Source organism: Puma concolor, chromosome C1, assembly GCF_028749965.1.
Source record: "Puma concolor isolate L17-30 chromosome C1, mPumCon1.1.hap2, whole genome shotgun sequence".
NCBI lineage: Eukaryota > Metazoa > Chordata > Mammalia > Carnivora > Felidae > Puma > Puma concolor.
In genome coordinates, this window is record NC_141674.1 from 36516449 (window position 1) to 36543693 (window position 27245).

The 27245-nt window shown below is 38.6% G+C and overlaps 1 protein-coding gene across 12 annotated transcripts in view; it reads left to right on the top strand.

Moving 5' to 3' along the window:
* The window catches only part of MAST2 (microtubule associated serine/threonine kinase 2), a 224107-nt gene that overhangs the window by 147883 nt on the left and 48979 nt on the right, over nt 1–27245 (top strand). For all 12 annotated transcript variants that reach the window (XM_086716844.1, XM_086716847.1, XM_086716852.1 and 9 more), the window contains one exon: nt 25653–25744. In XM_086716844.1, the coding sequence (XP_086572970.1) occupies nt 25653–25744 (92 nt within the window). The remainder of the gene's footprint in view (nt 1–25652; nt 25745–27245) is intronic.

A 27245-nucleotide genomic window follows, 5' to 3' on the forward strand; every position in this document is an offset into this window, starting at 1 on the left:
CAATACAGTATTATTAACTAGAGTCACCACGCTCTACATTAAATTGCCATGACATTCATTTTATAACTGGAAATCTGTATCTCATTTTGCCCCCCGCCTCCCACCCCACCTCAGGCAACCACCAGTCTGTTCTCTATATCCATAAACTCAGTTTTTTGTTTTAGATTTAGCATATAGATGAGATTATGTGGTATTTATCTATTTCTGTCTGACTTATTTCACGTAGTATAATGCCCTTGAGATTCATCCATGTTGTTGCACTTGGCAAGATTACATTTTCGTTATGGCTGAATAATAATCCACTGTCAGTATATGCCATATTTTTTTTATCCATTTATCCTTTCAATGTCTATAATTTTAATTTATAAGACATTTAATTAAATTCTTTTCCATACCCAACAATTCTTATTTCATTACTGCTAGTTTTGCATTAATCTTTATTTTTAAAATGCTATTCATTTATATTTCTGATAAGCTAAAGTGTTCTGTATTTGCAGGTCTTTCCCAGGTTGGTTGGTTGGTTTCTTTCTTTCTTTCTTTCTTTCTTTCTTTCTTTCTTTCTTTCTTTCGAGCACGTGCAAGAGGCGCCTGGGTGGCTCAGTCAACTAAGGTCTGACTCTTGATTTCAGCTTAGGTCATGATCTCACAGTTCATGAACTGAACCCTGCACTGGGTTCTGTGCTGACAGTACAGAGTCTGTTTGGGATTCTCTCTCTTCCTTTCTCTCTCCCCTATCCACTTCCTCTCTCTTGCTGTTGCTCTCCCTCAAAATAAAGAGCGACACTAAACTGACTGAGCCACCCAGACACTCCTCAGATTTCTATTAGTTGAATTTCGACTTAAAGAAATTCATCTTACCATTATTGATTGTATTGTCTGACTTTCTTAACATTGGATTTCTTAAAGTGTTTTGACTACTGTTGTGAATGGTTTTCTACATAGTTATTGCTAGTATATGCAAAGATTACAATTTTATATCTTTCCATGCTATCCTCATTTTTTTGTTTTCTCTTTTTTTCTTTTTTCTTTTTTTTACTTTAATTGGCCAGAGCTTCTGGCATTAGGTTTAGGGATAGCAATTAGAGTAGATACCCTTGTGTTTTTCCTTGGCCTCAAAGGGAATATAGTTTTCCTTGAGTATAATTTTTCCTTTAAATTTTGAGTAAAGATCCTTTTTGAAATTAAGAAAATGTCTTTTGGTTTCTGTTTTCTTGAGAATTTCTTTATATTCAAAGATATATATCAAATACTTTTTCTCTTTATTTTTCTCTCAAATGTTGATACATTTCAGTTGTACAATATGAAAAAAAATCACATTTGCTAATATCAACATCACTCTTATCAGCAAAGTATAAACATTGGGAAGTAGTCAAAATCATGATACAAGTTTTTCAAAATTTTGATTTTTGCTCAAAAGTTTAAATTTATCATTGGCAACAAATACTTTCAGTTGTTTTCCTTAAAGTGATAAGCTTGTTTTGTTCATTTCCAGAAAATGTTTGCAGGTTCTTAAGTCTGAATAACTGTAAAATGATGTTCATGGAAAAAAAGTGGCTCACAAACAATGGCATGTCTTCTTCAACACAGTTATTGTACTTTGATAATTCAGCAGTAGTATTTAACGCATAATTAATCATTTTGTCATGTAGAATATTTAAAAGATAGTCAATATTTTTAAAACGTAACCTCTACACTCAGCATGGGGCTTAAACTCACAACCCCAAATTCAAGAGTCACATGCTATCCAAACTGAGCCAGGCAGGTGCCTCTAAAGAGTGTCGGGATTTAACGAAATTACTAATTGTTATTGCTGCAATAAGAACATTCTAAGTGAATCTAGTTGTCTCCCCCCACCCCCCACAAATGAATGGTTGTGAAAAAAACTATGACTACTTTAATTTGTGCTGAGGTGCTTCAGAAGTTTTACCCACTTTGATGTTGTAAAATCAGTACAAATGTTACCCAGTGAAAAAAGCCAAATGATGTCTCAGTGTTCCTATAAAAATAGTTTTGACTTTGCAGTCCTTTTGAAGGGGCCTCAGGGCCCTTCTGGGGTCTGTGGACCTACTTGATCACAGTATTTTTTAAAATTAAGTTTGCTAAAATTTTATAGAATTAAAACATATATATTTATAAAGGAAATGGGCCCATAATTTTCTTAGGCTGTTGTTATCTGGCTTTGAATCAAAGTTATACTATTGTTATAAAATAACTTAGGCAGCTCTCCATCTTACTCTATTTTCCTGCACAACTTTATAAGACATGAATTACTTGTTCCTTGAAAGTTTGTTAGTTTTCTCCTACAAAGCTACCTGGCGTGTGGTGGGAGTTGCGTGGAGATGCATAATAAATTCTGTAATGAAAGGTTATACAAAATTCAGTGCCAGTGTGTGGAAACCAATGTCTCATTTTGCTCTGGAGAACACAAGGAAGGCTTTAGAGATGAGGAAACTCTTGACTTGAGAAGAGAGGAATTGACACACACTTGTCAGGTAGACCTTGTATTTAATAGAAGCAATAGCATGTGCAAGGGAGTAGAAACATAATGGCATGGACTTGTTTAGCATTGGGGTGTAAAGTGTGGGGAGAGTGGATTTGTAGAGAGATGATAGATAGGACAAGTCAGCGTGGGGCCATATCATGGCATGGCATGCTAATAACTAAGTTAGATATTTACTTGGCTCTGGCAGTTGTCAGAGGATTTTGAGCAGAGGTTTGAGGTGACCATTTGCTGGTTTTCTTTAAACTTACTGCTGTAGGTTAGATTTGAACCATGGTTGTACCAGTTAAAATGCACCGTAATCACTACTATCATGTTACTGCTTAATACACATTTCTTCTATCTGGGCAAATCTTCTATCACAACCACCCTCTTCCTGTTCACTTTACATATGTGTAATCCACCCACATTTTAAATTTAGCTTTTATTTTGTCAAATATATGGACATAATTTTAAAAGTCAGTTCTTTAAGTCTTAGAAAAGTTGGGTGTTCTCTTACTCCATTCTTACCACTCTTGATTTTTACTTCTTAAATGTAATCACTTTATTTTTTATTTTTTAAAATGTTTATTTCTTTTGAGAGAGAAAGTGAGAGCGCATAAGCAGGGGTGGGGCAGATAGAGAGAAGGAGAGAGAGAATCCTAAGCTGGTTCCATGCTGTCAGCTCAGAGCCTGACACAGGGCTTGATCCCACAAACCGTGAGATCATGACCTGAGCCGAAATCAAGATTCGGGATACTTAACTAGGAAGTAACTACTTTAAAAATCATTTTATCTATATCAATGTTAAACTATTATGAATTCATAATTATTATTCCTAATTGAGTCATTACATACTATATTCTATTTGTTTTCTTTTATGACTTTTTGTTTTCCTGGGGGTAATAATTGTCTCATCTTTGCATTGCTTTATATTCTGTGTAGAATTCATTTATTCATTATAAAATTTTCCATCTAAGCTGCAAAGTGCTTCTCTATATCAAATGATCAAATCACCCCAGCATTATTCTTCCTAGAGGCCTCTCACCTTCTGCTCTGGTCTAGACTGATTACTCTCCAGTCCTCTGACATAGTTGTTGTCATGGAATTCCCAGTACCTCTCCACTGTGGGTTCTGAGTTCCTCAGACCTTCTGCCTTCTTCTTAGTTGACTCTCATTTTTTTAAATTTTTTTTTTTTCAACGTTTATTTATTTTTGGGACAGAGAGAGACAGAGCATGAATGGGGGAGGGGCAGAGAGAGAGGGAGACACAGAATCTGAAACAGGCTCCAGGCTCTGAGCCATCAGCCCAGAGCCCGACGCGGGGCTCGAACTCACGGACCGCGAGATCGTGACCTGGCTGAAGTCGGACGCTTAACCGACTGCGCCACCCAGGCGCCCCCGTTGACTCTCATTTTTATGGAGCATAGACACCCAGATTCTTAAAAGGAACCTGTGTCAGTATATGTTGCCTGAGTTCTCTTCCCTGACATATCTAAGTTTCTTCTTTCTTGGTCTCTGAAGGCCAAGAATTGATTATATATGCACATTTTTTAGTCCTTTGAGTGCCTGGCATAGAACCTTAAAATTAACTGTCACTGAAAACCACTGTCACAGAGTTTGACTACTGAAAGTGGAGGCCTAGTCCTTCAAGTAGCCTCTGTACTCATCTGCTTCACAGAAACAGAACTCTGTTTTAATCTTATCTATTATGGAAATTTGGGCACAGGACAGACAGCTGGGTTATTTATTAAGGAAGGAGGCAGAAGAGGGTTGTTACTAATGCAGGGTTTAATCTGGATGTTGGACTAACATATAGAGTACAAGACATTTTTGTATTTCCCTTTAACCAGTAACTTTCAAAGAAACTGGTCTGGAAATGTAACTTGGGAATGGGTTCATAATTTGGAATTTCCAAAGAAATATGGAAACCGTGGAAACTAGTGAAGACAAACCAAATTTACCACATCTTCCCAGACACTGTGTAATCAGGAGTAACTTTATACTATTTCATTTTACCAGGGCCCTTATTTGTGAAGGGCCTCTGTAGTGGAAATATACTTCATTCAGAGACAAAATCCTTAGTCTCATTGGCCACTTTCCTTTGATTACCAAGAGATGTACTGCTTTAAAAATTGGGGCGCCTGGGTGGCGCAGTCGGTTAAGCGTCCGACTTCAGCCAGGTCACGATCTCGCGGTCCGTGAGTTCGAGCCCCGCGTCGGGCTCTGGGCTGATGGCTCAGAGCCTGGAGCCTGTTTCCGATTCTGTGTCTCCCTCTCTCTCTGCCCCTCCCCCGTTCATGCTCTGTCTCTCTCTGTCCCAAAAATAAATAAACGTTGAAAAAAAAAAAATTAAAAAAAATGTATGACAGGACCATTCTCTCCCATTCATTAGTTATCCAAATAATAACAACTGTGGTTCAGCCATTGTCCCAGGCATTGGAAATACAGACATGCTTAGAATAAACAAATTCTGAAGCAGTCCCCAGTCTAGGGCTTTTAAATTTCTTTCCTATCTCTACTATCAGGTTTATTTATTTAGACCTCTGGGAATGTGACCTACAGTCACCAGTGACAGAATTATCTGGTATGTAGGTGGTGGGCACATTTACTAAGGTGTGGTGGGCAACTCTTTCTTCATCTTGAGACTGGGAGTGGAGACATGTTGCCACTGTCATGTTAGAGAATCTTCCCACTATGTTACACAATTCCAGGGGAGGACATTACACTGATCTACATTTGACCAGGTTCCCCTCTTCTCATGTTTTTTACTTTAAAAGTATCAGTTCATTCCAAACATTCTGGGTGTTTTAAAATTTTTTTTAAGTTTATTTATTTATTTTGAGAGAGAGAGAGAGGGAGGGGCGGAGAGAGAGAGAATCCCAAGCAGGCTCTGCACTGTCAGCACACAGCCCAACGTGGGGCTAGAATTCATGAACCGTGAGATCATTACCTGAGCCAAAACCAAGAGTCAGACATTTCACCGACTGAGTCACCTAGGTGCCCTGCATTCTGGGTCTTTTAAATCCATGTGGTGATACCTTGGACATTGACATTTGAGCATTAGACCTTTGTTTGTTTCTTTTCACTGTAAGTTGGTATCATTGCAGGACCTTGTTGCTGAGACTTTTAGGTTTGGCTATTATAATCTGCTATCAACTGAATCATGCCCTTGTTTTTGTGGATACATGCCTTCTGAATTATCTTTTTTTTATTATTATATAAAGTTTATTTATTTATTTTGAGAGAATGAGAGAGCACAAACAGGGGAGGGGTCAGAGAGAGAGGCAGGAAGAATCTCAAGCAGGCTCTACACCACACTTAGTGCAGAGCTCGATGCTGGGCTTGATCCCATGACTGTGAGATCATGACCTGAGCTGAAATCAAGAGTTGGACACTTAACCAACTGAGCCACCCAGGCATCCCTTAATCATCTTTAGAATGGAGCTCCACATTAAGAAAGTCCCAGAGCAAAGAGATGTAAATTACATTAGGTTTCAAAGAATGTTAGTACCTTATTGTGACTTAGGGCAAGCTATTTAGCCTGTCTGTGCCTCAAGTTCCTTATCTGTATGAAGGGAATAATAATATACCTACTCCATAGGGTATGAGATACTACATGTAGTGCTTTAAACAGTGCCTGGTTAGCACTTAATAAATATTAGCTATTATGATTATTGCTTTACATGCATAGCCAAATTCAGTAGATTGTGAAGAAAATGCCACAGGACCTAATTCTAAAAAAAACAGTACCTGAATGGTGGAAACCAGTGTTGGAACTTCTAAGAAAGGGACTAGTGAGGAGGTGTACTGGTCTTGATTTCCTTTAGGGGAAAGAGGATAAGGCCTTAAGCTTGTTTTGGGTAAGGAGACTCTAAGGTACCATAGAATTGAGACCCCATATATAATTAGGACCCTCAAAGGACTTTGCCCCCAGTGGACTAAGAAAACAGTTTACCCACTGGCATGGAGAAATGAAAATTTCTTTAGTCTCATCTGTGTAAATAGGGCTATTAATAATTAAAAAGTTTCCCTTGAGAATTTTTAACTGTAGGGCTTTTATTCAAGTGAATTTGGGGCCTGGAGTTTATAGTGTATATGTGGCCTAGGAAGTGATTCTAGGTGGTAATAACCTTGACAAGTCTGTTAGAAACTCAAAATTTCATTTAAATGACACACCCTCAAATCACATAGTACAACTTTCCCATAAACAAAGCCACACTGAAAGTGATTTCATAGTACAAAAGAAACTGATCATAAAGAAAACGATTCACCACAACTGAGATTCAATAGAAAAAAAGAAACAGTCATGCTTGGGTGGCTCAATTGGTTGAGCGTCAGACTCTTGATTTTGGCTCGGGTCATGATTCCAGGGTCATGGGATCAAGCCTTGAGTTGGTCTCTGCACTGAGCATAAGCCTGCTTAAGAGTCTGTCTGTCTGTCTCTCTCTTTCTCCCACTACCCCAACCCCGTGTTCTCTCTCTCTCAAATTAAAAAAGGAAAGAAACTATAAGCCTAAGAACTTTGGAAAATAGCATTATGGATAAAGATTATAAAATAAGTATATTAAAAATATTTTTTTATTACATTTCTTTATTTTTGAGAGGCAGAGAAAGAGCATGAGTGGGAGAGGGGCAGAGTGAGAGGGAGACACAGAGCCCGAAGTAGGCTCTGAGCTGTCAGCACAGAGCCCAATGCGGGGCTTGAACCCACGAACCACGAGATCATGACCTGAACTGAAGCCAGATGCTCACCCAGGCACCCCATAAAATAAGTATATTTAAAATGAATAAAAATATAAAAGGAGACACAAGAGAAGAAACACATATATTTAGTAAAAAAGACCAGGCGTATCTGGGAAGAATGCAAATTAGAATTCAAGAAATTAGATATGTTGTCATTGGGACGGCTGGGTAGCTCAGTCAGTTAAGTATCTGACTCTTAATTTTGGCTCAGGTCATGGTCTCTCGGTTCAAGGGATTGAGCCCGGCATTAAGCTCCACACTGACAGCAAAGAGCCTGCTTGGGATTCTCTCTCTCCTTCTCTTTCTGTTCTCTCCTGCTCATGTGTGCGCTCTCTTTCTCTCTCCCTCTTAAATAAACTTAAAAGTAAATAAATATATTGTGTCCTTGAATTTGAAAACTTTGAAAACAGGTTATATAGTAAAGCCATAGACAAAGTTAGTAAATTTTTTAATTAAAAATTTTTCTTTAAGTATTTATTTATTTTTGAGAGAGGGTGAGCAGAGAGAGAGAGGGTGAGAGAGAATCTGCATCAGGCTCCACACTGTCAGCACAGAGCCCTATGTGGGAGTCAAAGTCACAAACTCTGAGATGACCCAAGCGGAAGTGAGACGCTTAACCAACTGAGCTACCCAGGTGCCCCTATTTTTTTTTTTTAATTTTTAAAATTTTGAGAGCACAAGGAGGAGAGAGGGACAGAAGGAGAGAGAGGGAGAACCCCAAGCAGGTTCCATGCTGAGCTTGATGTAGGACTCAATCCCACAACCCTGGGATCATGATGTAAGCCAAAATCAAGAGTCAGATCGCCTGAGCCACCCAGGTGCCCCCAAAGTGAGTAAAATTTTATCTAGAGTGCAGCACAGAGATGAAAGATGTAAAGTATGAATGAGAGCTAAGAAGTATGGAAGATACAATATGAATGTCCAACAAAATATAGAGAAATGGGGGAAAGGCAGTATTCATAGAGATAATGATTGAGACCTTCCAAAATTGATTAGAAATAAAGTAACATCATGAAGCACAATAAGCAGAAATAAATCTCCATCTAGAAACATTGCAGTCAACTTGCAGAACCATAAAAAGAGAGGTCTTAAAAGCAGCTAGAGAACCCTCAAGAATTAACAAAAGCTAAAAGAACTCTAATAAATGAGTTCAGGGAGGAAGTTCACCCAAGAAAATTGAAGACAGATATACATACAAATGTTCATAGCAATATTATTTTCAAAAGTCAAAAAATAGAAACAACCAAGTGTCCATCAATTTATAAATGGATAAATAAAATGTGGCATATTCACACAATGGAATATTATTTAGCCATAAAAAGAAATGAAGTATTGATAAATACTACAATATGGATGAATCTGGAAAACATTACATTAACTGAAAGGAGCCAGACACAAAGACTATATAATGTATTATTCCATTTCTATGAAATATCCAGAATAGGTAAATCCATAGAGACAGAAAGTACATTGGTCATTTCCTGGGAAGGGAGGTGGGGGAGGAATGGGGGATGGAGAGTGATTATTTATGGCTAAAGGAGTTCTTTTGGGTCTTCATGAAAATGTTCTGGAATTAGTGGTGATGGTTGCATAGCCTTGTGAGTATACTAAAAACCCCTGACCGGTGTACTTGAAAAGGTTGAATTTTGTGGTATGTGAATTATATCTATACACCAAAGTTAATGGTAAAAAAAAAAAAAAAAAAAAAAAAAAAAGGAACTTGAGAAAAAAAATTATTTACAAAGGAGCAGTAATCCTAAGAGCAAGCTCCTTAACAGTAATAATAGGGGGAGCCATAAAACAATAGAATAATGTCTTTAAGATATTGAGAAAAAAGTCACTCTCAGTAAATGGTTGTAGAATTCCATACCTGCTTAATTATCATTGGAAGTCATTGAGCAAAATAAAGACATTTTCAGACAAACATCAAAATTGAGAATGTTGATCAGTATCACATTCTCACTGAAATCATTGCTAAGCGAGATCCAAGAGGAAATGCTGAGCAAAGAAATTGGAAAATATATGAGTAAATCTAAGCAAGCAGTTCTTGTGTAAAACAATAATAATTATTAATTTGGCAATATGAAAGCAAGCTAGACCCAAAATACGGGAGCAAATAATATGTAAATTGAAAGGGAATAGGAAGGAATTGGAGTTAGGATTCTCTAATTTTGTATAGAAGGGTTGAGATATTGGCTAACCTTGTTAAAACTTTAACTTTTTTAAAAAAGAAAATAAAACAGTGTATAATTTCCAAATCAATGAAGCAGGGTTAAAAAACTACTTGATTAATCCAAGAAGAGCTGTCATCTAAAGAAAAAAAAAAAGAAAAGGTAGAGTAAGGGGGATTAGGGGAGAGCAGGTCACAGTATCATATAGGGAAATGGGGTAGGTGACATTTTAGTAAGGTCTTGAAAGAGTAAGGGATTTTTGCCATTGTATTGCTGCAGAAAGAGCATTTCAGCTAGAGGGAATAATTAGTGCAATTACTCTAGCTTGTGATCTCCATGTGAAATTAGCCTTTGGAAGGTTTTGGGCAGAGTGAAATAATCTGATTGATGCTTTCACTGTGACTACTTGTGTTGAGAAGAGACTGGGAATAGGAGACAATAGTAAACCAGAGAGAATAGTTAGGAAGCTGTCAAAATAATCTAGGCAAGAGATAAATAACGGATTTATTTCTAACTAAGCAGCACCCTTTATTGACTGAGCGAACACACTTTTCTCCCACTCTACCTTCTCAGTCTTTGTTTTCTTATTTATTTACTCATTCACTTTTTAAAGTCAGTATAATTTACAATGTTATAATTGTTTCAGGTGTACAATATAGTGATATAACAATTCTAAAAAAATTTTTTTTTAATGTTTATTTATTTTTGAGGGAGACAGAGACAGAATGCGAGTGGGTTAGGGGCAGAGAGAGAGGGAAACACAGTATCCAAAGCAGGCTCCAGGCTCCGAACTGTCAGCACAGAGCCCGAGGTGGGGCTTGAACTGTGAGATCATGACCTGAGCCGAAGTCAGACACTCAACCAACTGAGCCACCCAGGCGTCCCATGATACAACAATTCTATACGTTACTCCATGCTCATCGCTAATAAAATGCACTCAATCCTCTTCATCTATTTCATCCATCCCTCCACCCACCTCCCCTCTGGTAACCATCAGTTTATTCTCTGTAGTTAAGATTCTGGTTTTGTTTCTCTCTTTTTTTATTCATTTGTTTTGTTTCTTAAATTCCACATATGAGTGAAATCATGTGGCATTTGTCTTTCTCTGATTTATTTCACTTAATATTTTACCCAATAGATCCATCTATGTTATTACAAATGGCAAGATTTCATTATTTTTTATGGCTGAGTAATATTCCATTCTGTGTGTGTGTGTGTGTGTGTGTGTGTGTGTGTGTGTATGTATATGTGTGTGTGTGTGTATATATATACACATATATACACACATACATATATACACACACACACACACACACACACACACACCACATCTTTTTTATCCATTCATCATTCGATGGATACTTGGGTTGCTTTCATATCTTTGCTATTGTAAATAATGCTGCAATAAACATCGGGGTGCATATATCTTTTTGAATTAGTCTTTTTGTACTCTTTGGGTAAATACTCAGTAGGGAATAACTGGATCATATGGTAATTCTATTTTTAATTTTTTGAGGAACCTCCATACTGTTTTCCACAGTGGCTGCACCAGTTTGCATTCCCATTAACAGTGCACGGTGCACAAGGGTTCCTTTTTCTCCACATCCTCCCCAACACTTACTGTTTCTTGTGTTTTTGATTTTACCCATTCTGACATGTGTCTGAGGTGGTATCACTTTGATTTTGATTTTCATTTCCCTGATGATGAGTGATGTTGAGCATCTTTTCATGTGTCTGTTGGCTATCTGTATGTCTTCTTTGGAGAAAGTCTGTTTATGTCTGCTTTTTTAAAAGTTGGGTTATTTTATTTTTTTGGTATTGAGTTGTATCAGTTCTTTATGTATTTTGGATATTAGCTCCTTATCGGATATATCATTTGCAAATAACTTCTCCCATTAAGTAGATTGTCTTTTAGTTTTGTTAATGGTTTCCTTGGCTGTGGAGAAGCTTTTTATTTTGGGGTAGCCTCAGTAGTTTATTTTTGCTTTTGTTTCCCTTGCTTCAGGCAATATATCTAGAAAAGTGTTGCCTTGGCTGGTGCCAAACAAATTACTGCCTGTGCTCTCGTCTAGGATTTTTATGGTCTCAGGTCTCAAATTTAGATCTTTAATCCATTTTGAGTTTATTTTTGTGTGTGGTGTAAGAAAGTGGTCCAGTTTCATTCTTTTTTTAATAAACAGTTTTATTATTTTTTAAATATTTTTTTTGAGAGAGAGAGAAAGGGAGAGACAGAATGGCAAGCAGGCTCTGCAGGGCTCAGTCTCATGAACCATAAGATTGTGACCTGAGCCGAAATCAAGTTGGACGCTTAACCAACTGAGGCACCCAGGCGCCTCCAGTTTCATTCTTTTTTATGTAGCTGTCCAGTTTTCCCAACACCACTGTCAAAGAGACTGTCTTTTTCCCATTGTATAATATTGTCTCTTTGTCAAAGATTAATTGACCATATCATCATAGGTTTATTTCTGGGCTTTCTATTGTGTTCCATGGATCTATGTGCCTATTTTTGTGTCAGTACCATACTGTTTTTATATATTAAATTTTTTTTTCAACGTTTATTTATTTTTGGGACAGAGAGAGACAGAGCATGAACGGGGGAGGGGCAGAGAGAGAGGGAGACACAGAATCGGAAACAGGCTCCAGGCTCTGAGCCATCCGCCCAGAGCCTGACGCGGGGCTCGAACTCCCGGACCGCGAGATCGTGACCTGGCTGAAGTCGGACGCTTAACCGACTGCGCCACCCAGGCGCCCCATTACCATACTGTTAAGATTACTACAGCTTTGTATTATATCTTATTAAATGTTGAAATCTGGGATTGTGATACCAGCAGTTTTGTTCTTCTTTTTCTTACATTTATTCATTTTTGAGAGACCGAGAACATGAGCAGGGAAGGGGCAGAGAGAGAGGGAGACAGAATCAGAAGCAGGCTCCAGGCTCTGAGCTGTCAGCACAGAGCCCAATGCGGGACTCGAACCCACAAACCATGAGATCATGACCTGAGACGAAGTCGGACGCTTAACCGACTGAGCCACCCAGGCTCCCCTTGTTCTTCATTTTCAAGATTGCTTTGGCTATTCAGGGTCTTTTGTGGTTCCATACAAATATAGGATTATTTCTCCTAGTTCTATGAAAAAAAAATTTTTTTTTAAGATTTTGTTTTTTTAGGGGCATCTGGGTGGCTCAGTCAGTTAAACGTCTGACTTCATCTCAGGTCATGATCTTGCAGTTTGTTAGTTCAAGCCCCACGTCAGGCTCCATGCTGACAGCTCAGAGCCTGGATCCAGCTTCTAATTCTGCATCTCCCTCTCTGTCTCTGCCCCTCTACTGCTCACTCTGTGTCTCTCTCTCTCAAAAATAAATAAACATTTTAAAAAAATTTTAAAGATTTTATTTTTTTAAGTGATCTCCACACCAACATGGGGTCCGAACTCACAGCCCTGAAACCCAAGAGTCACATGCTGTATCTACTGAGCCAGCCCAGCGTCCCTGTTGACATTTTTATAGGGTTTTATTAAAACTGTCGATTGCTGTGGGTAATATGGACATTTCAGCAGTATTTGTTCTCCCAGTCCATGAACAGGGAACATCTTTACATTATTTTGTGTCATCTTTAATTTCTTTCATCAGTGTTTTATAGTTTGTAGAATACAGGCCTTTTAGGTATTTTATTCTTTTTGGTGCAATTATAAATGGCATTGTTTTCTTAATTTCTCTTTCTGTTACCTCATTATTAGTGCATAGAAGTGCAACAGATTTCTGTTTGTTGTTTTTATATCCTGTGACTTTATTGAATTCATGTATCCATTCTAGCAGTTTTTTGGTGGACTCTTTCAGGTTTTCTATATATAGTATCATGTCATCTGCAAATAGTGAAAGTTTTACTTCTTCCCTACCAGTTTGGATGCCTTTTTTTCTTGTCTGATTGCTGTGGCTAGGACTTACAGTACTGTGTTGAATAAAAGTGGTGAGAATGGACATCCTGATCTTAGGGGGAAGCTCTCAGTTTTTCATATATGGCCTTTATTATGTTGGGGTACATTCCCTTTAAACCTACTTTGCTAAGGGTTTTTTTTTTTTTTTTTTTTATGAATGGATGTTGTGCTTTGTCAAATGCTTTTTCTGCATCTATTGAAATGATCAGATGGTTTTAAACCCTTCTCTTGTTTATGTGATGTGTCAGGTTATTTGATTTGCAAATATTGAGCCACCCTTGCATCCAGAAATAAATCCCACTTGATTGTGGTGGGTGGATTTTTTTAATGTATTGTTGGATTTGATTAGCTAGTATTTTGTTGAGGGTTTTTACATCTATGTTTATCAGAGATATTGACCTGTTTTGTTTTTTTTTGTAGTGTTTTTATCTGGTTTTATCTGTAGTGTTTTTATTTGTAATGCTGACCTCATAGAATGAATTTGCAAGTCTAGCTTTTCAGTCTTTATAGGGACATTATCATGGTTGTTACTCTGAGATAACATCTGGAAGTACTTGACCTTACTTAAATGACCCCAAATTCTTCTATATTTTATTGATCATACTTAATGAACCAGAAGTGGCCTTTTCCTCATTCTAAATTCTGAAGGGAAGTAGCCATGTGTTAGCCAATTACAGAGTTCTCAAGTTTCTAGGAGCACTTGGACTTGTGGGATTTGGGGTTTGGAGATGTATAAGGAGTCTGCAGACCATGCATCCTACTCTGTACCCTGTATTGCTTCAGACTGGGAAGCAGACCTCCTAAATGAGTTTATAGCAGCTCCTGCAAGGAGGGAAGCAGGGGTCAGATTTGAATACCTGCTAGTAGATAGATGGAAGGAGGAATTTTTGAAGGCTGGGATCTCTCCAAATGTGGCCATAATTCGATGGTATCAAAGAGATGGCACAGCTTTAGTTGTTGCTACCACCATCCACTGAGATGACTGTGTGAAGCTTATAGGATGAAATGTCAGGTCTTGCTCAAGTGACCAAGTGACTGGGATAGTACTGAGCAGCAGTCTGGTTTAACACAGTCTTTGCAATAGGCAACAGAGCATCAGCTCAGGGGGGCTTCTAGGTTTCCTCCCATCAGCTGAGAGTTAGCATGGCTGATTCTGTAAACATCCAGTACTTTTGTGTTACTGGGATGAAGGAATTAAGACCTGTTCTTTATTTTCTAGGATCCTGGGGAAATGGCCAGAGCCTGTTGAAATGCAAAAATTAGCCGGTTCCTTGTTTTGTATCTCAGCTGAGTCATGGCATCTTTACCAGGATGTCTGACCTTTTTTTCCCCTGGCAGCTGTCACAGATTTGCCAATTGAGATTATGTGTACCTTCATAAAAAGGCATGTGGCTTGGAAATATGATCTTTAGTGTTGGGGATTTTATTTTAAATTTAAAAAAAATCATGGCAAATGAAGTTAGAATCAATTATCTGTCCCTGCAGTGCCAAGAGATCTCCATTTTCATACACAAGAAGTTTAAACATAGTGGTTTGATATATCTTTCATGTGCCAGGTATACAAGTATCCTCTTTTATTTTAATCCTTGTAACAAAGCATATTCATCCACTCGTTCATTTAACAAGTACATTTTGAGAGCCTGCCATGTGCCAGGCAGTGTTCTAGGAATTGAGGAATACAGCAGTAAGCAAAGCATACACAAGCCCCTGCCTGGCCTCCTAGAAATTAGATTCTTTTTTTTTTTTTTTTTTTTATGTTTGTTTATTTTTGAGACAGAGAAAGAACACAAGCAGGGGAAGGGCAGAGAGAGAGGGAGACACAGACTCTGAAGCAGGCTCCAGGCTCTGAGCTGTCAGCACAGAGCCTGACCCGGGGCTTGAACCCATGAACTGTGAGATCATGACCTGAGCCAAAGATAGATGCTTAACCGACTGAGTCACCCAGGCTCCCCTAGAAATTAGACTCTAATAGGAAGAGAGACAGGGGTGCCTGGGTGGCTCAGTCAGTTGAGCGTCAGTCTTTAGCTCAGATCATCTCTCAGTTGAGGAGTTTGAGCCCTGTGTCACGTTCTGTGCTGACAGCTCAGAGCCTGGAACCTGCTTCGGATTCTATGCCTCCCTCTGTCTCTGCCCCTCCCCCTTTCTCTGTCTCAAAAATAAATAAATATTAAAAAAATTTTTTTTTATTTAATGGGAAGAGAGACAGCAAACAATATGTGCAAAATATATAGTATGTTAGATAGTGGTAAGTTCTGTTGAGAAAATACATTGTGAAAGGGAGATAGAGAGTTTGGGGAGGAGATTACATTTTAAATAGAATGACTCGGGGAAAATTCATTGAGAAGACTGCACTTGAGCAAAGACAGAAGGAGGTGAGGGTTCAAGCCATGAGGCTATCTGAGCAAACATAGGCAAAGGAAATATCATTTGTAAAGGTTTGGCATACTCTAAGGAAAGGGAGGAGGCCCATGTATCTGGAATAGAGTGAGTAAAAGGGAGAGAGGAAATGGAGATCCAGACCACATAAAGTCTTGTAGGCTGCTATAAGAGCATTGACTTTTACTCTCAGTGAGACAGGGAGAATTTTAAGCAGAAGAGTAACTTTGATACTGCTTATATTAAAAAATTTAGTGGGTACCTGGGTGGCTCAGTCAGTTGAGCATCCAACTTCGGCTCTGGTCTTGTCCTTGCGGTTCCTGAGTTCAAGCCCCACATCAGGCTCACTACTGTCAGCACAGAGCCTGCTTCACATCCTGTGTTCCCCTCTCTCTGCCCCTTGCCTGCTTGTGCTCTCTCAAAATAAATAAAAAACATTATAAAAATTTTTTTTCTTAGAACTTTATTGAGGTATGATTGAAGCATAATAGATTATACATGTTTAAAGCATATCATTTGATGGGTTTTGATATGTGGATACATCTGTGAACCCATTATGACAGTCAAGATAACCTATCTATAAGTCCCCCAAATTTCCTCATGCCTCTTTATAATCCCTCCCTTGCCTCTGGACAGGCAACCATTAATCTGCTGTCACTGTAGATTAGTTAGCATTTTCTTAAATTTTATATAAATGGAATCATTCAGTATGTACTCTTTTATGTCTGGCTTCTTTTTACTTTCAGCCTATTTTGTGATCTATCCACTGTGTGAATCAGTAGTTCATTCCTTTTTATTGCTGAGTAGTTGTCTACTATATGGGTGTATTATGATTTATCATTCATGTCAGTGGATATTTGAGGTAGTTTCTAGGTTTGGCTGCCACAAATAATAAACAGCATATAGTTTAGTCCCGCTATTTTGTCCAATCTGACAGTGTATGTATAGTACACTTATACTTTATGTGGTTATTGGTATAATTGGCTTAAGTCTATTATCTTGCTATTTGTTTTCTTTTTGGTCCTGCTGTACTTGTTTTTTCCTTTCTCCTTTTTCTGCCTTTTTTTGGATTGAGTATATTTTATGATTTCATTTTATTTTCTTCGTTGTCTTATTAACTATACTTTTTTTGGTAGTTGCATTAGTGTTTAGATATAAAATTTTGACTTGTCGCAGTTTACCTTCAAGTAGTATATCACTTCACATTTAATGTAAGAGCCTCACAATGGTACACTTCCATTCTTCCCTCCCAGCCTGTGTGCTGTGGCTGTCCCACATTTTATATCTACATATGTATGTAAAGCCCACAGTAAATTATATTTCCTTTAAAACTCACTTATCCCAGGGGCGCCTGGGTGGCGCAGTCGGTTAAGCGTCCGACTTCAGCCAGGTCACGATCTCGCGGTCCGTGAGTTCGAGCCCTGCGTCGGGCTCTGGGCTGATGGCTCAGAGCCTGGAGCCTGTTTCCGATTCTGTGTCTCCCTCTCTCTCTGCCCCTCCCCCGTTCATGCTCTGTCTCTCTCTGTCCCAAAAATAGATAAACGTTGAAAAAAATAAAATTAAAAAAAAAAAAACCAAAAAACTCACTTATCCTGTAAAGAGATATTAAAAATAAAAACAAGTGATTTATATTGACCCGCATATTCGCAATTTCTGGTGCTTTTCTTTCCTTTGTGTAGATCCAGATTTCTATCTGGTGTCATGTCCTTCTCCCTGAAGGCCTTTCTTTAATATTTATCATAGTACAGGTCTGTTGGTAATGAATTAGTTCTTCTTTTGTATGTATAAAAAAGTCTTTATTTTGACTACCTTTTTGAGAGATATATTTGCTTCGTATTAAATTCTGGGTTCAGTACTTTAAGATGTTTCTTTACCGTCTTCTGGCTTGCATCTTTTTTAATGAGAAATCTGTTGTCATTGTTATTTTTGTGCTTCTGTGTATTACATAATTTTTCTTTTTTTTTTTTTTCTTTTTTTTTTTTTTACATAATTTTTCTATGTGGTGCTATTAAGATTTTATCACTGGTTCTAAGTAATTTGATTATGATGTACACTGGTTACTCATGTTTCTATTTTTTTTTTAAGTTTATTTATTTATTTATGAGAGAATGAGCACAGGAGGGACAGAGAGGAAGAGAGAGAATCCCAAGTAGGCTCCATGCTGTCAGCGTGGAGCCTGATGTGGGGCTCAATCCCACAAACCAGGAGATCATGACCTGACCCAAAATCAAGAGTTGGACACTTAACTGACTGAGCCACCCAGGCGCCCCACCTCATGCTTCTTGTGCTTGGGGTTCATTGAGCTTCTTGGATCTGTGAGTTTATAATTATCATCAAATTTAGAAATTATTCAGCAGTTATTCCTTCAAATATTTTTTATGTCCCTCCCTCCCTTTTAGAGACTCTAATTAATCATCTAGTCTTCTTAAAGTTGTCCCACTGCTCACTTTTGCTCTTTCCATTTTTAAAAATTCTCTTTCCTCTGTTTCATTTTGCATAGTTTCTCTTGCTATGCTTACATTCGCTAATCTTTTCTTTTGCAGTGCTTCATCTCTGTTAGTGCCATCCAGTTTAATTTTCATCTGAGACTCTTAATCTCTAGAAGTTTTTTTGTGTGTTTGTAAATGTCATCTATAATCTCTCCTTTACATGTTCATACCTTCCTATACCTTATTGAAAATATGAAATATATTTATAATAACAGTTTTAATATTCTGTTAATTCTAACATCTGTGTCATTTCTGGGTCTATTGATTTCCCCCTTAATTATGGGTCATATTTTCCTGCTTTTGTCCGTGTCTAGTAATTTTTTATTATATATACAACTATGAATTTTAGCTTATATGCTGAACATATTCCTTTTTTTTTTTTAATTCCATTTAGTTACCATACAATGTAATAATAGTCTCGGGTATACAATTGAATGATTTCAATGTTTCCATACAATGCCTGGTACTCATTACAACAAGTGCTCTCCTTAATCCCCATCACATATTTAACCCATCCCCCCACCCACCTCTTCTCTGGTAACCATCAGTTCTCTATAGTTAAAAATCTGTTTCTTGGTTTTCTTCTCTTTTTTTTCTTTTTCCCTCTATGTTCGTTTGTTTTGTTTCTTAAATTCCACACATGAGTAAAATCATATGATATTTGTCTGACTTATTTTGCTTGGTATAATACTCTGTAGCTCCATCCACATCATTAGAAATGGCAAGATTTGGGGCGCCTGGGTGGCGCAGTCGGTTAAGCGTCCGACTTCAGCCAGGTCACGATCTCGTGGTCCGTGAGTTCGAGCCCCGCGTCGGGCTCTGGGCTGATGGCTCAGAGCCTGGAGCCTGTTTCCAATTCTGTGTCTCCCTCTCTCTCTGTCCCTCCCCCGTTCATGCTCTGTCTCTCTCTGTCCCAAAAATAAATAAACGTTGAAAAAAAAAAAAAAAAAAGAAATGGCAAGATTTCATTCTTTTTTTATGGCTGAGTAATATTCCATTGTGTATATATATATATTCACACATATACACACCACATCTTCTTTATCCATTCATCAGTCAATGGACATTTGGGCTCTTTCCATAATTTGGCTGTTGATGATGACGCTATTAACATTGGGGTGCATATATCTCTTTGAATTAATATTTTTGTGTCCTTTGGGTAAATACCTAGTAGTGCAGTTGCTGGATTATAGAGTAGTTCTATTTTTTAACCTTCTGGGGAATCTCTATACTGTTTTTGAGTGGCTACACCAGTCTGCATTCCCACCAACAGTGTGAGAAAATTCCCCTTTCTCTGCATCCTCATCAACACCTGCTGTTTCTTGTGTTATTAATTTTAGCTGTTCTGACTGGTTTGAGGTGATATCTTACTGTAGTTTTGATTTGTATTAATTTGATGATGAGTGATGTTGAACATCTTTTCATATGTCTGTTAGCCATCTGGATGTCTTCTTTGGAAAAAATGTCTATTCATGTCTTCTGCCCATTTTTTAACTGGATTATTTTTTGGGGAGGGTGTTGAGTTTTATAACTTCTTTATATATTTTGGATACTAACCCTTTATCAGGTATGTCATTTTTTATTGCTTTCCATATTTTTGAGCCTTGTTCTGGGACACAGTTAAGTTACTTGGAAATAGTTTGATCTTTTTAAGGATTGCTTTTAAGCTTTGTTAGGTAAGACCAGAGTAACATTTGGGACTAATATTTTCTTGCTGCTGTACCATGAATTACCAGGTTTTCTCCTTCTGACTGGTAGGAACACAAACTATTCCTAATCCTATGTATACACTGAGGAATTTTCACCTCCTTCTCTTGGGTAGTTTTTTCAGTTCAGGGACACTGACAGGCCCTGTGCAGGTCACGTCCTCCCTGCACTGTTGCTGGGAGGTCTTTTCAGATAGTAACCTCAGGTAATCCCTTCTCTTAGCGATCACTGTCCTGAATTACTACTTGTCCAATGTCTGAAGATTGTTTTTTTTTTTTTTTTAATTCAGCTTATTAGTTATATAAGGTGAGAGGGTAAATATATTGTTATTCCATCATGATTGGAAGTGGAAGTCTTTTCTGATTTATATTTTAAAGGGTGTTTTGTTAAGAATAGATTACAAGGGAACAAGAGTGGAAACACGAATACCAGTGAGGAAGCTATTTTACTTAATTCAAATAAAAGATGATGGTAGCTTGGTCCAAGGTGGTAATGGTGAAAGAAGTAAGAAATGATCAGAATTTGGATATATTTTGATGTTAAGGCCGACAAAATTTATGATGGGTTGATATATAAAAGAAAGAGAAAAGTCCAGAATGACACATAAGGTTTATATTATCTTCATTTTATATTTTAGAACACCAGAGCATGAGAAATATGAGGCTTGTTCAAGGTCAAACAGCCAATCTCAAACTCATATCTTTTAATTGCAAAGTCCTATCTCTTTCTAGTGTACCACAGTGACACTAAGACTGTGAGTAGGATAAGCCACAAGTGCTAAGGGGGTGCGAGGAAGAGAAACATTTTTCTGCTTGAAAGAATAAAGGAAAATTCACATAAAACCTAATCTGAGCTCATACTTTCTAAAAATTGGGTAAAACTGAGTAAGTCAAGGAGGGAAGGGTAACTGTTGAGGGAATAGTGACCTGAAGTACAGAAGTCTCTGAGATATCTTTCTACTCAGGATTCCTTTGATCTGGGTAAGCTTTTCAATGGTCAGTATAATTTCATATGTACATTCTGTAAAATGTCTCATGTTCAGAACTTGAAGGGTCTAGAGTTTATTTTCTTGAGAATATTTAGATCTTGTCCTTAGAACAAGAGATTGAATAAGCATAGGTATGATTCTTTTTAAGAAAACCCAGGGGCGCCTGGGTGGCGCAGTCGGTTAAGCGTCCGACTTCAGCCAGGTCACGATCTCGCAGTCCGCGAGTTCGAGCCCCACGTCGGGCTCTGGCCTGATGGCTCAGAGCCTGGAGCCTGTTTCCGATTCTGTGTCTCCCTCTCTCTCTGCCCCTCCCCCGTTCATGCTCTGTCTCTCTCTGTCCCAAAAATAAATAAACATTGGAAAAAAAAAAGAAAACCTAAGATCCTTAATTTAAAAAAAAAAAAAAACCTTTTTGTTTAAATGCTTATTCGTTTTTGACAGACAGAGAAAGAGAAACAGAGCATGAGTGGGGAAGAAGCAGAGAAAGAGGGGAGACATAGAATCCAAAGCAGGCTCCAGGCCCTGGGCTGTCAGCACAGAGAGTGATGTGGGGCTTGAACCCACAAACCAAGAGATCTTGATCTGAGCCAAAGTTGGATACCTAACTGACTGAGCCACCCAGGTGCTCCCCAAAAAAAAATTCTTAAAAAAAATTTTTTTTAGGTTTATTTAGTTTGAGAAGGAGCACGTGCATGTGTGCACAAGTGTGCACGTGAGCTAGGGGGAGAGGTGGGCAGAGAGAGGGAGGGAATCCTAAGCAAGCTCTGCTCCCTCAGTGCAGAGCTGGACGTGGGCTCGATCTCACAACCATGAGATCATGACCTGAGCTGAAGTCAAGAGTTGGATGCTTAACTGACTGAACCACCCAGGTGCCCCCCAAAATTCTTTACAGTAGGGTTAATTTGAATGACTGTGGTAAGGAGTCCAAATTATATTCCACGTATGATGGGAAGCCATTGGGGTTTTAAAACAAGGAATTCACATAATTTCATCTATGGTTTTTAAAATATTACTATGGCTGAGGTGAAGAAAAGACTGGTAGGGGCAGGGGAATGAGTAAGAAGAACAAAAGTGGAAGGAAAATCATTTAGAAATCTTTTATAGAGTTTGGGACACCTGGGTGGCTCAGTCAGTTAAGCATCCAACTTCATCTTAGGTCACAATCTCATAGTTTGTGAGTTCAAGCCCTGCATCAGACCCTTTGCTGACAGCTCAGAGCCTGCTTCGGATTCTGTGTCTCCCTCTCCCTCTATTCCTCCCTCCCTCCCTCGCTCCCCCCACTCTCAAAAATAAATAAACATTAAAAAAAATTAAAAAAATATCTTATAGACTTTAACTGAAGTAGTGGTAGTATTGGAAATAGAATGGCTTGGACACAGGATATATTTTTAGGGTATAATTCCACAGAACTTGCTGGTTGTTTTGGATGTGGGTGTGAAGAAAAGAGAATAAGCAACGATTCATAGGTTTTTGCCTAAGCATCTGGAGGAATGGTGGTTCCATACAATGAGATAGTACAATGTAGGGAGGAGTAGCAGATTTTAGAAATTCAAGAGCTCTGTTGTGGAAGTGTGAGTTTGAGATGCCTTTTAAGGCATCCAGTTGGAGATGTCAAATAGGCACTTGAATATATGAGTCTTGCACTCACAGGAGAGAGCACAGAGTCAGCAATAAAATGCTGGGTATCATCAACATCAAAGATTTAAAACTGGAAAACTGGAAAAAAATCATTTAGGGAGTGTGTATAGGGAGAGAAAAAAGATATTTCACATCTGAGCCTCAGTACTAAATTATTTAGAGGTCAGGAAGAGAAGGAACAAGTAAAGGAGAATAAAATATGAGCAGCTAGTGAGAGGAAGAAAACCAGGAAATCATCAGGTCCCAGAAACTAAACAAAGAAAAGTATCTCAGGAAGAGTTACACATATTAGGTTGAACAAAAGAAGCCAAACACACACAAAAATACATGGTGTACAATTCTAATTATAGGAGATCCAGTAAAACAAAATTAATAACATGGTGATAGAAGAAAGTAGTTGAGGGACGAGGGGGTTGACTGGAAAAGGGTCACATGGGAATTTCTGGGGTAATAGAATATTTCCGTCTTTTGTTTTGGATGTTATATGGAGGTATATAATTGTCTCATTGAACAGAACACTTAAGATCTATATATTTTATTGAATGCAAATTATATCCCAATTTTTTTTTTTTAAAGAGGGAGTTGAAACTGCAAATGATGTTGAGAGGTTACATGAAATGAGGGTCAGAATCACTGGTGATTTTGATAACAGTGGTTTTAATGGCAAAGATGGGGATGACTGTTTAGAATGGACTAACAAGACAATAGGAAATGAAGGTGTGAAAGTGACAAGTACAGAATTACCTACATGGACTCTCTCCTAAACAGGGGAGGAAAGAACTGCACAAGTCAGGGAAGTCTGTGAAAGATTTTCTTTTTATTTTCTTTCTTTAAAAAAATTTTTTTTAATGTTTATTTATTTTTGAGACAGAGAAAGAGCCTGAGTGGGGAGGGGCAGAGAGAGAGAGGAATACAGAATCCAGAGCAGGCTCCAGGCTCTAAGCTGTCAGCACAGAGCCTGATGCGGGGCTCGAACCCATGAACCGTGAGATCATGACATCAGCCGAAATTGGACGCTTAACTGACTGAGCCACCCAGGCACCCCTCTTTTTATTTTCTTGAGATTGAAGAAATGACAGCATGTTTTTATGATGATGAGAATGGTTCAGTAGGAAGTAGAAATTCATGGCATAGGAGAGGGAGGGCAGTGGAGGTGCAGACTTCTTAAGGAGGAGATTCAAGGAGTTGCCTTCAATAGGAGTATGGTCTTCCTTCTGCTGTTGTAGATAAGAAATGAGTATATGGGTACAAATTTAGGTTGGTGGATTTGTAGATCAGGAATATGAAATATTTTTGTGGGTTTTTTTTAATCTTTATTTATTTTTGAGAGAGAACGTGTGAGCAAGGGAGGAGCAGAGAGAGAGAGAGGAGACACAGAATCTGAAGCAGGCTCCAGGCTCTGAGCTGTCAGCACAGAGCCTGACGCAGGGCTCAAACTCACAAACCGTGAGATCATGACCTGAGCCGAAGTTGGACACTCAACTGACTGAGCCACCCAGGCACCCCTTGTGTTGTTTCTTTTTACACCCAGTTGGATAAAAAGCAAAGTCAGCATATGAGGATGAGATTTGGGGAAGGAGTACTAGAGGTTTGGAGAGAAGGTGCAAATTAGTTGTCTTGGAGGGGGGGGGGGGGAGGGAGAGCACACATTGCCTAGGTGACTGTAGTATGGTTAATGAGACCCACTTGATATTTATCATCATAAATATAAAGAGACAGTAGCCAGCATGATTTTGGATTTTTCTTTAGTCATCTTCAGCTGCCTGAGTGCGGTTGTAAAATAGATGGAAAGCTGGGTTTGAAAGTGTTGGGATTTCACCAGGACTGTGGTGTCGTGTGTGTGTGTGTGTGTTGGGCCAAGTTTTAATTAGAACTAGAATTTAAAGTGATTTTTGAACAAAGAAGTTGAGAATAAAGGGAGTTTGCTGACGACAGAATGAGTTCATGGGAGGCACAGTGTAAGCTTTTTTGTTGGAAGATCAGAGAATAGAGGGAGACTGTGTCAAATTGAGAAAGCGAAGCTTGGAGATATGATGGTGACTGAGATAATGAGGGCTGTAAGACATGATTAGATTCGTCCTCATGGTTTCTTAGGAAAGAGTATTTATTATTTCTAATCATAATTGCATTCTTGAGATTGATCTCAATCCTTTCAGTAGTTTCTCCTGACATTTCCAATAGTTTTTTTATGACCGTCTACCAGTCCTACAGAGTCTGGCTGTGACCTACCCCCATAGCCTTTATAAGCTATTCCTTTTCCTGTCATTCTCCCCTCCCGTCACCCACTTTACTATTTCTTGAACATTCTACCCCTTCCCTCCACTCCTCTATCTTTGTCTTTCTTCAAGCAGTACGCCAGTTTGAGGACAGAAACTTTCTCTTGTTTCTTGTTGCTTCCCTAGCATCTAGAACACTGTCTAGTGCAAAGTAGGTATTTGGTAAATATTTGGATGAATATAAATGGCAAGCTTCCCAAATTGCCTTTCAAATAAATTTATATACAGTTTTCATTGGCAGGTACAGCATAAGGTGGCTTTTCATCATGCTTTGTTTTTCTCCCAACTACAAGAAAAAGCCTCAGGCATTAACATGTAATGGAAAGAGTTTTTAGAAGGAACCCAGGTCTGTTCTAAAATTTATGGTGAAATGAAAGTATTATTTCATTCAGTGATTAAGCAGTTTTTAAGAAATAAATTTCACAGGTTAAGTTAATGGTTTTATTTTTATGGCAAGAACATTAATTTTTATGAGATATGAGAATGTGACTTGTATTTTTTGTTTTCTAAATCAAATTTACCATGACCATTCTTCTTTAGAAACTATTTAAGACATGGTTGTTACCTTTAGAGGAGCTCCTTGTGTTTTCTTGGGAAGCAAAATCTAAACATTGGAAAAGTGCAGTAGTAATGCAAAAGTCAAGACGGTGACAAATTATTATAAGGTGGAACACAATGAATTATGAAATCTTTCTGGGGCAAACAGGATTTGCTGACCTGGTTCAGTTGAAAGTGGTATACTGCTCAGCTCATGTAATGGTGTCACCCTTTTGTTCTTCAATAGCCATTTAAGTTCCTTGAGCCCAAGGTGGGCCCCTGTTATAACTGACATTTGTGTTTTCATTGCAGTTGTCGGACAAGTAACCGTAAGAGTTTGATTGTGACCTCTAGCACATCACCTACACTACCACGGCCACACTCACCACTCCATGGCCACACAGGTGAGTGCTTGAAGGTTAAGAAAGGTGGAATGATAAAAAGGACAGGCAGAATGAAAAGAGTGGTCAGTGACGCCTAATTTCTTTCCTACTTCTCACTTTGTGTAGTTCAGCACATCACATTGTCATTTCATGTGGCTGACTGAGGCATACAGAATTCATGGGCATGCTTTCTATGGGAGAATGTGTTCAGTCTGTTTTTGACTTAGGTGTTTCTTGCCTTAACCTACCACCTTTTCTTTTGGTCTTGTACATATCTTGGGGCCAGGTATGTATCCTGGGTTCATGGCCTCTGTTCTGGTATACTGAGAGTGTGTTACGATTCTAGTCATCTGGGGCCATGTGAAGAGGGCTTCATTAACATTTTGTCCTACCATGGCCAAGGGGAAGTTCTCACAAAGATGGTTTTCTGCTTCATGGAACTCCTGATAACTTTCTCTCTGTTAGAATAGCATTCAACAGGGGCACCTGAGTGGCTCAGTCGGCTAAGTGTCTGACTTTGGCTCAGATCATGATCTCATGGATTGTGAGTTTGAGCCCTGTGTCGGGCTCTGTGCTGACAGCTCAGAGCCTGGAACCTGCTTTGGGTTCTGTATCTCCCTCGTTGTCTGCCCCTCCCCTGCTTATGCTCACTCTCTCTCTCTCTCAAAAATAGACATTAAAAATTTTTTTAAATAAACTCATAAAAAATAGAAAAGGAGTCAACAAAAGTGAGAGGAATATTTATGTTGGTATTGATTTCACATACTGAAATTGAAGCAAATGATCTCATGTATTCAGACTCTCCTCCTTTTGGAACGTGAGCTCCTCTAGCCAGTATGAGGACTGATTTATTTACCTATGACTGAGGAATATAAAAAAATTATAAGGCAGAAGACTTCATTTGAGTTAGACATATATTTTAGCCTAGACATGTATTTTTGCATCCCAGGGGAGCGTTTGCTAAAGGGGTTGCTGCACGGTTAAACATTGTTCGTTGCTACATTATTTACAGTGGAAATTCCAGACCTAGGGGTAATGGAAATGGAGCAGGCTTGAAACTGTGGGAAGCCACTTAGAGCTTGCTGCCTGGGTTTGGTAAGCCATAGGCCTTGTCAGTCTTTGGGCAATAAAAGTACCAAAGCGGGACACTTGGGTGGGTCAGCGGTTAAGTGTCTCTCTGACTTCGGCTCAGGTCATGATCTCACAGTTCGTGAGTTCAAGCCCTCACTGCTGTGAGCACAGAGCCTGATTCAGATCCTCTGTCCCCCTCTGTCTGCCCCTCCCCTCTGTCTGCCCTTCCCCCGCTTGTGCTCTTTCAAAAATAGAAATAAACAAATGAACTATTGGGACCTCATAAAAATAAATAGCTTCTGCACAGCGAAGGAAACAATCAGCAAAACTAAAAGGCAACCAACAGAATGGGAGAAGATGTCTGTAAATGACATATCAGGTAAAGGGTTAGTATCCAAAATCTATAAAGCACTTACCAAACTCAACACCCAAAAAACAATCCAGGGAAAAA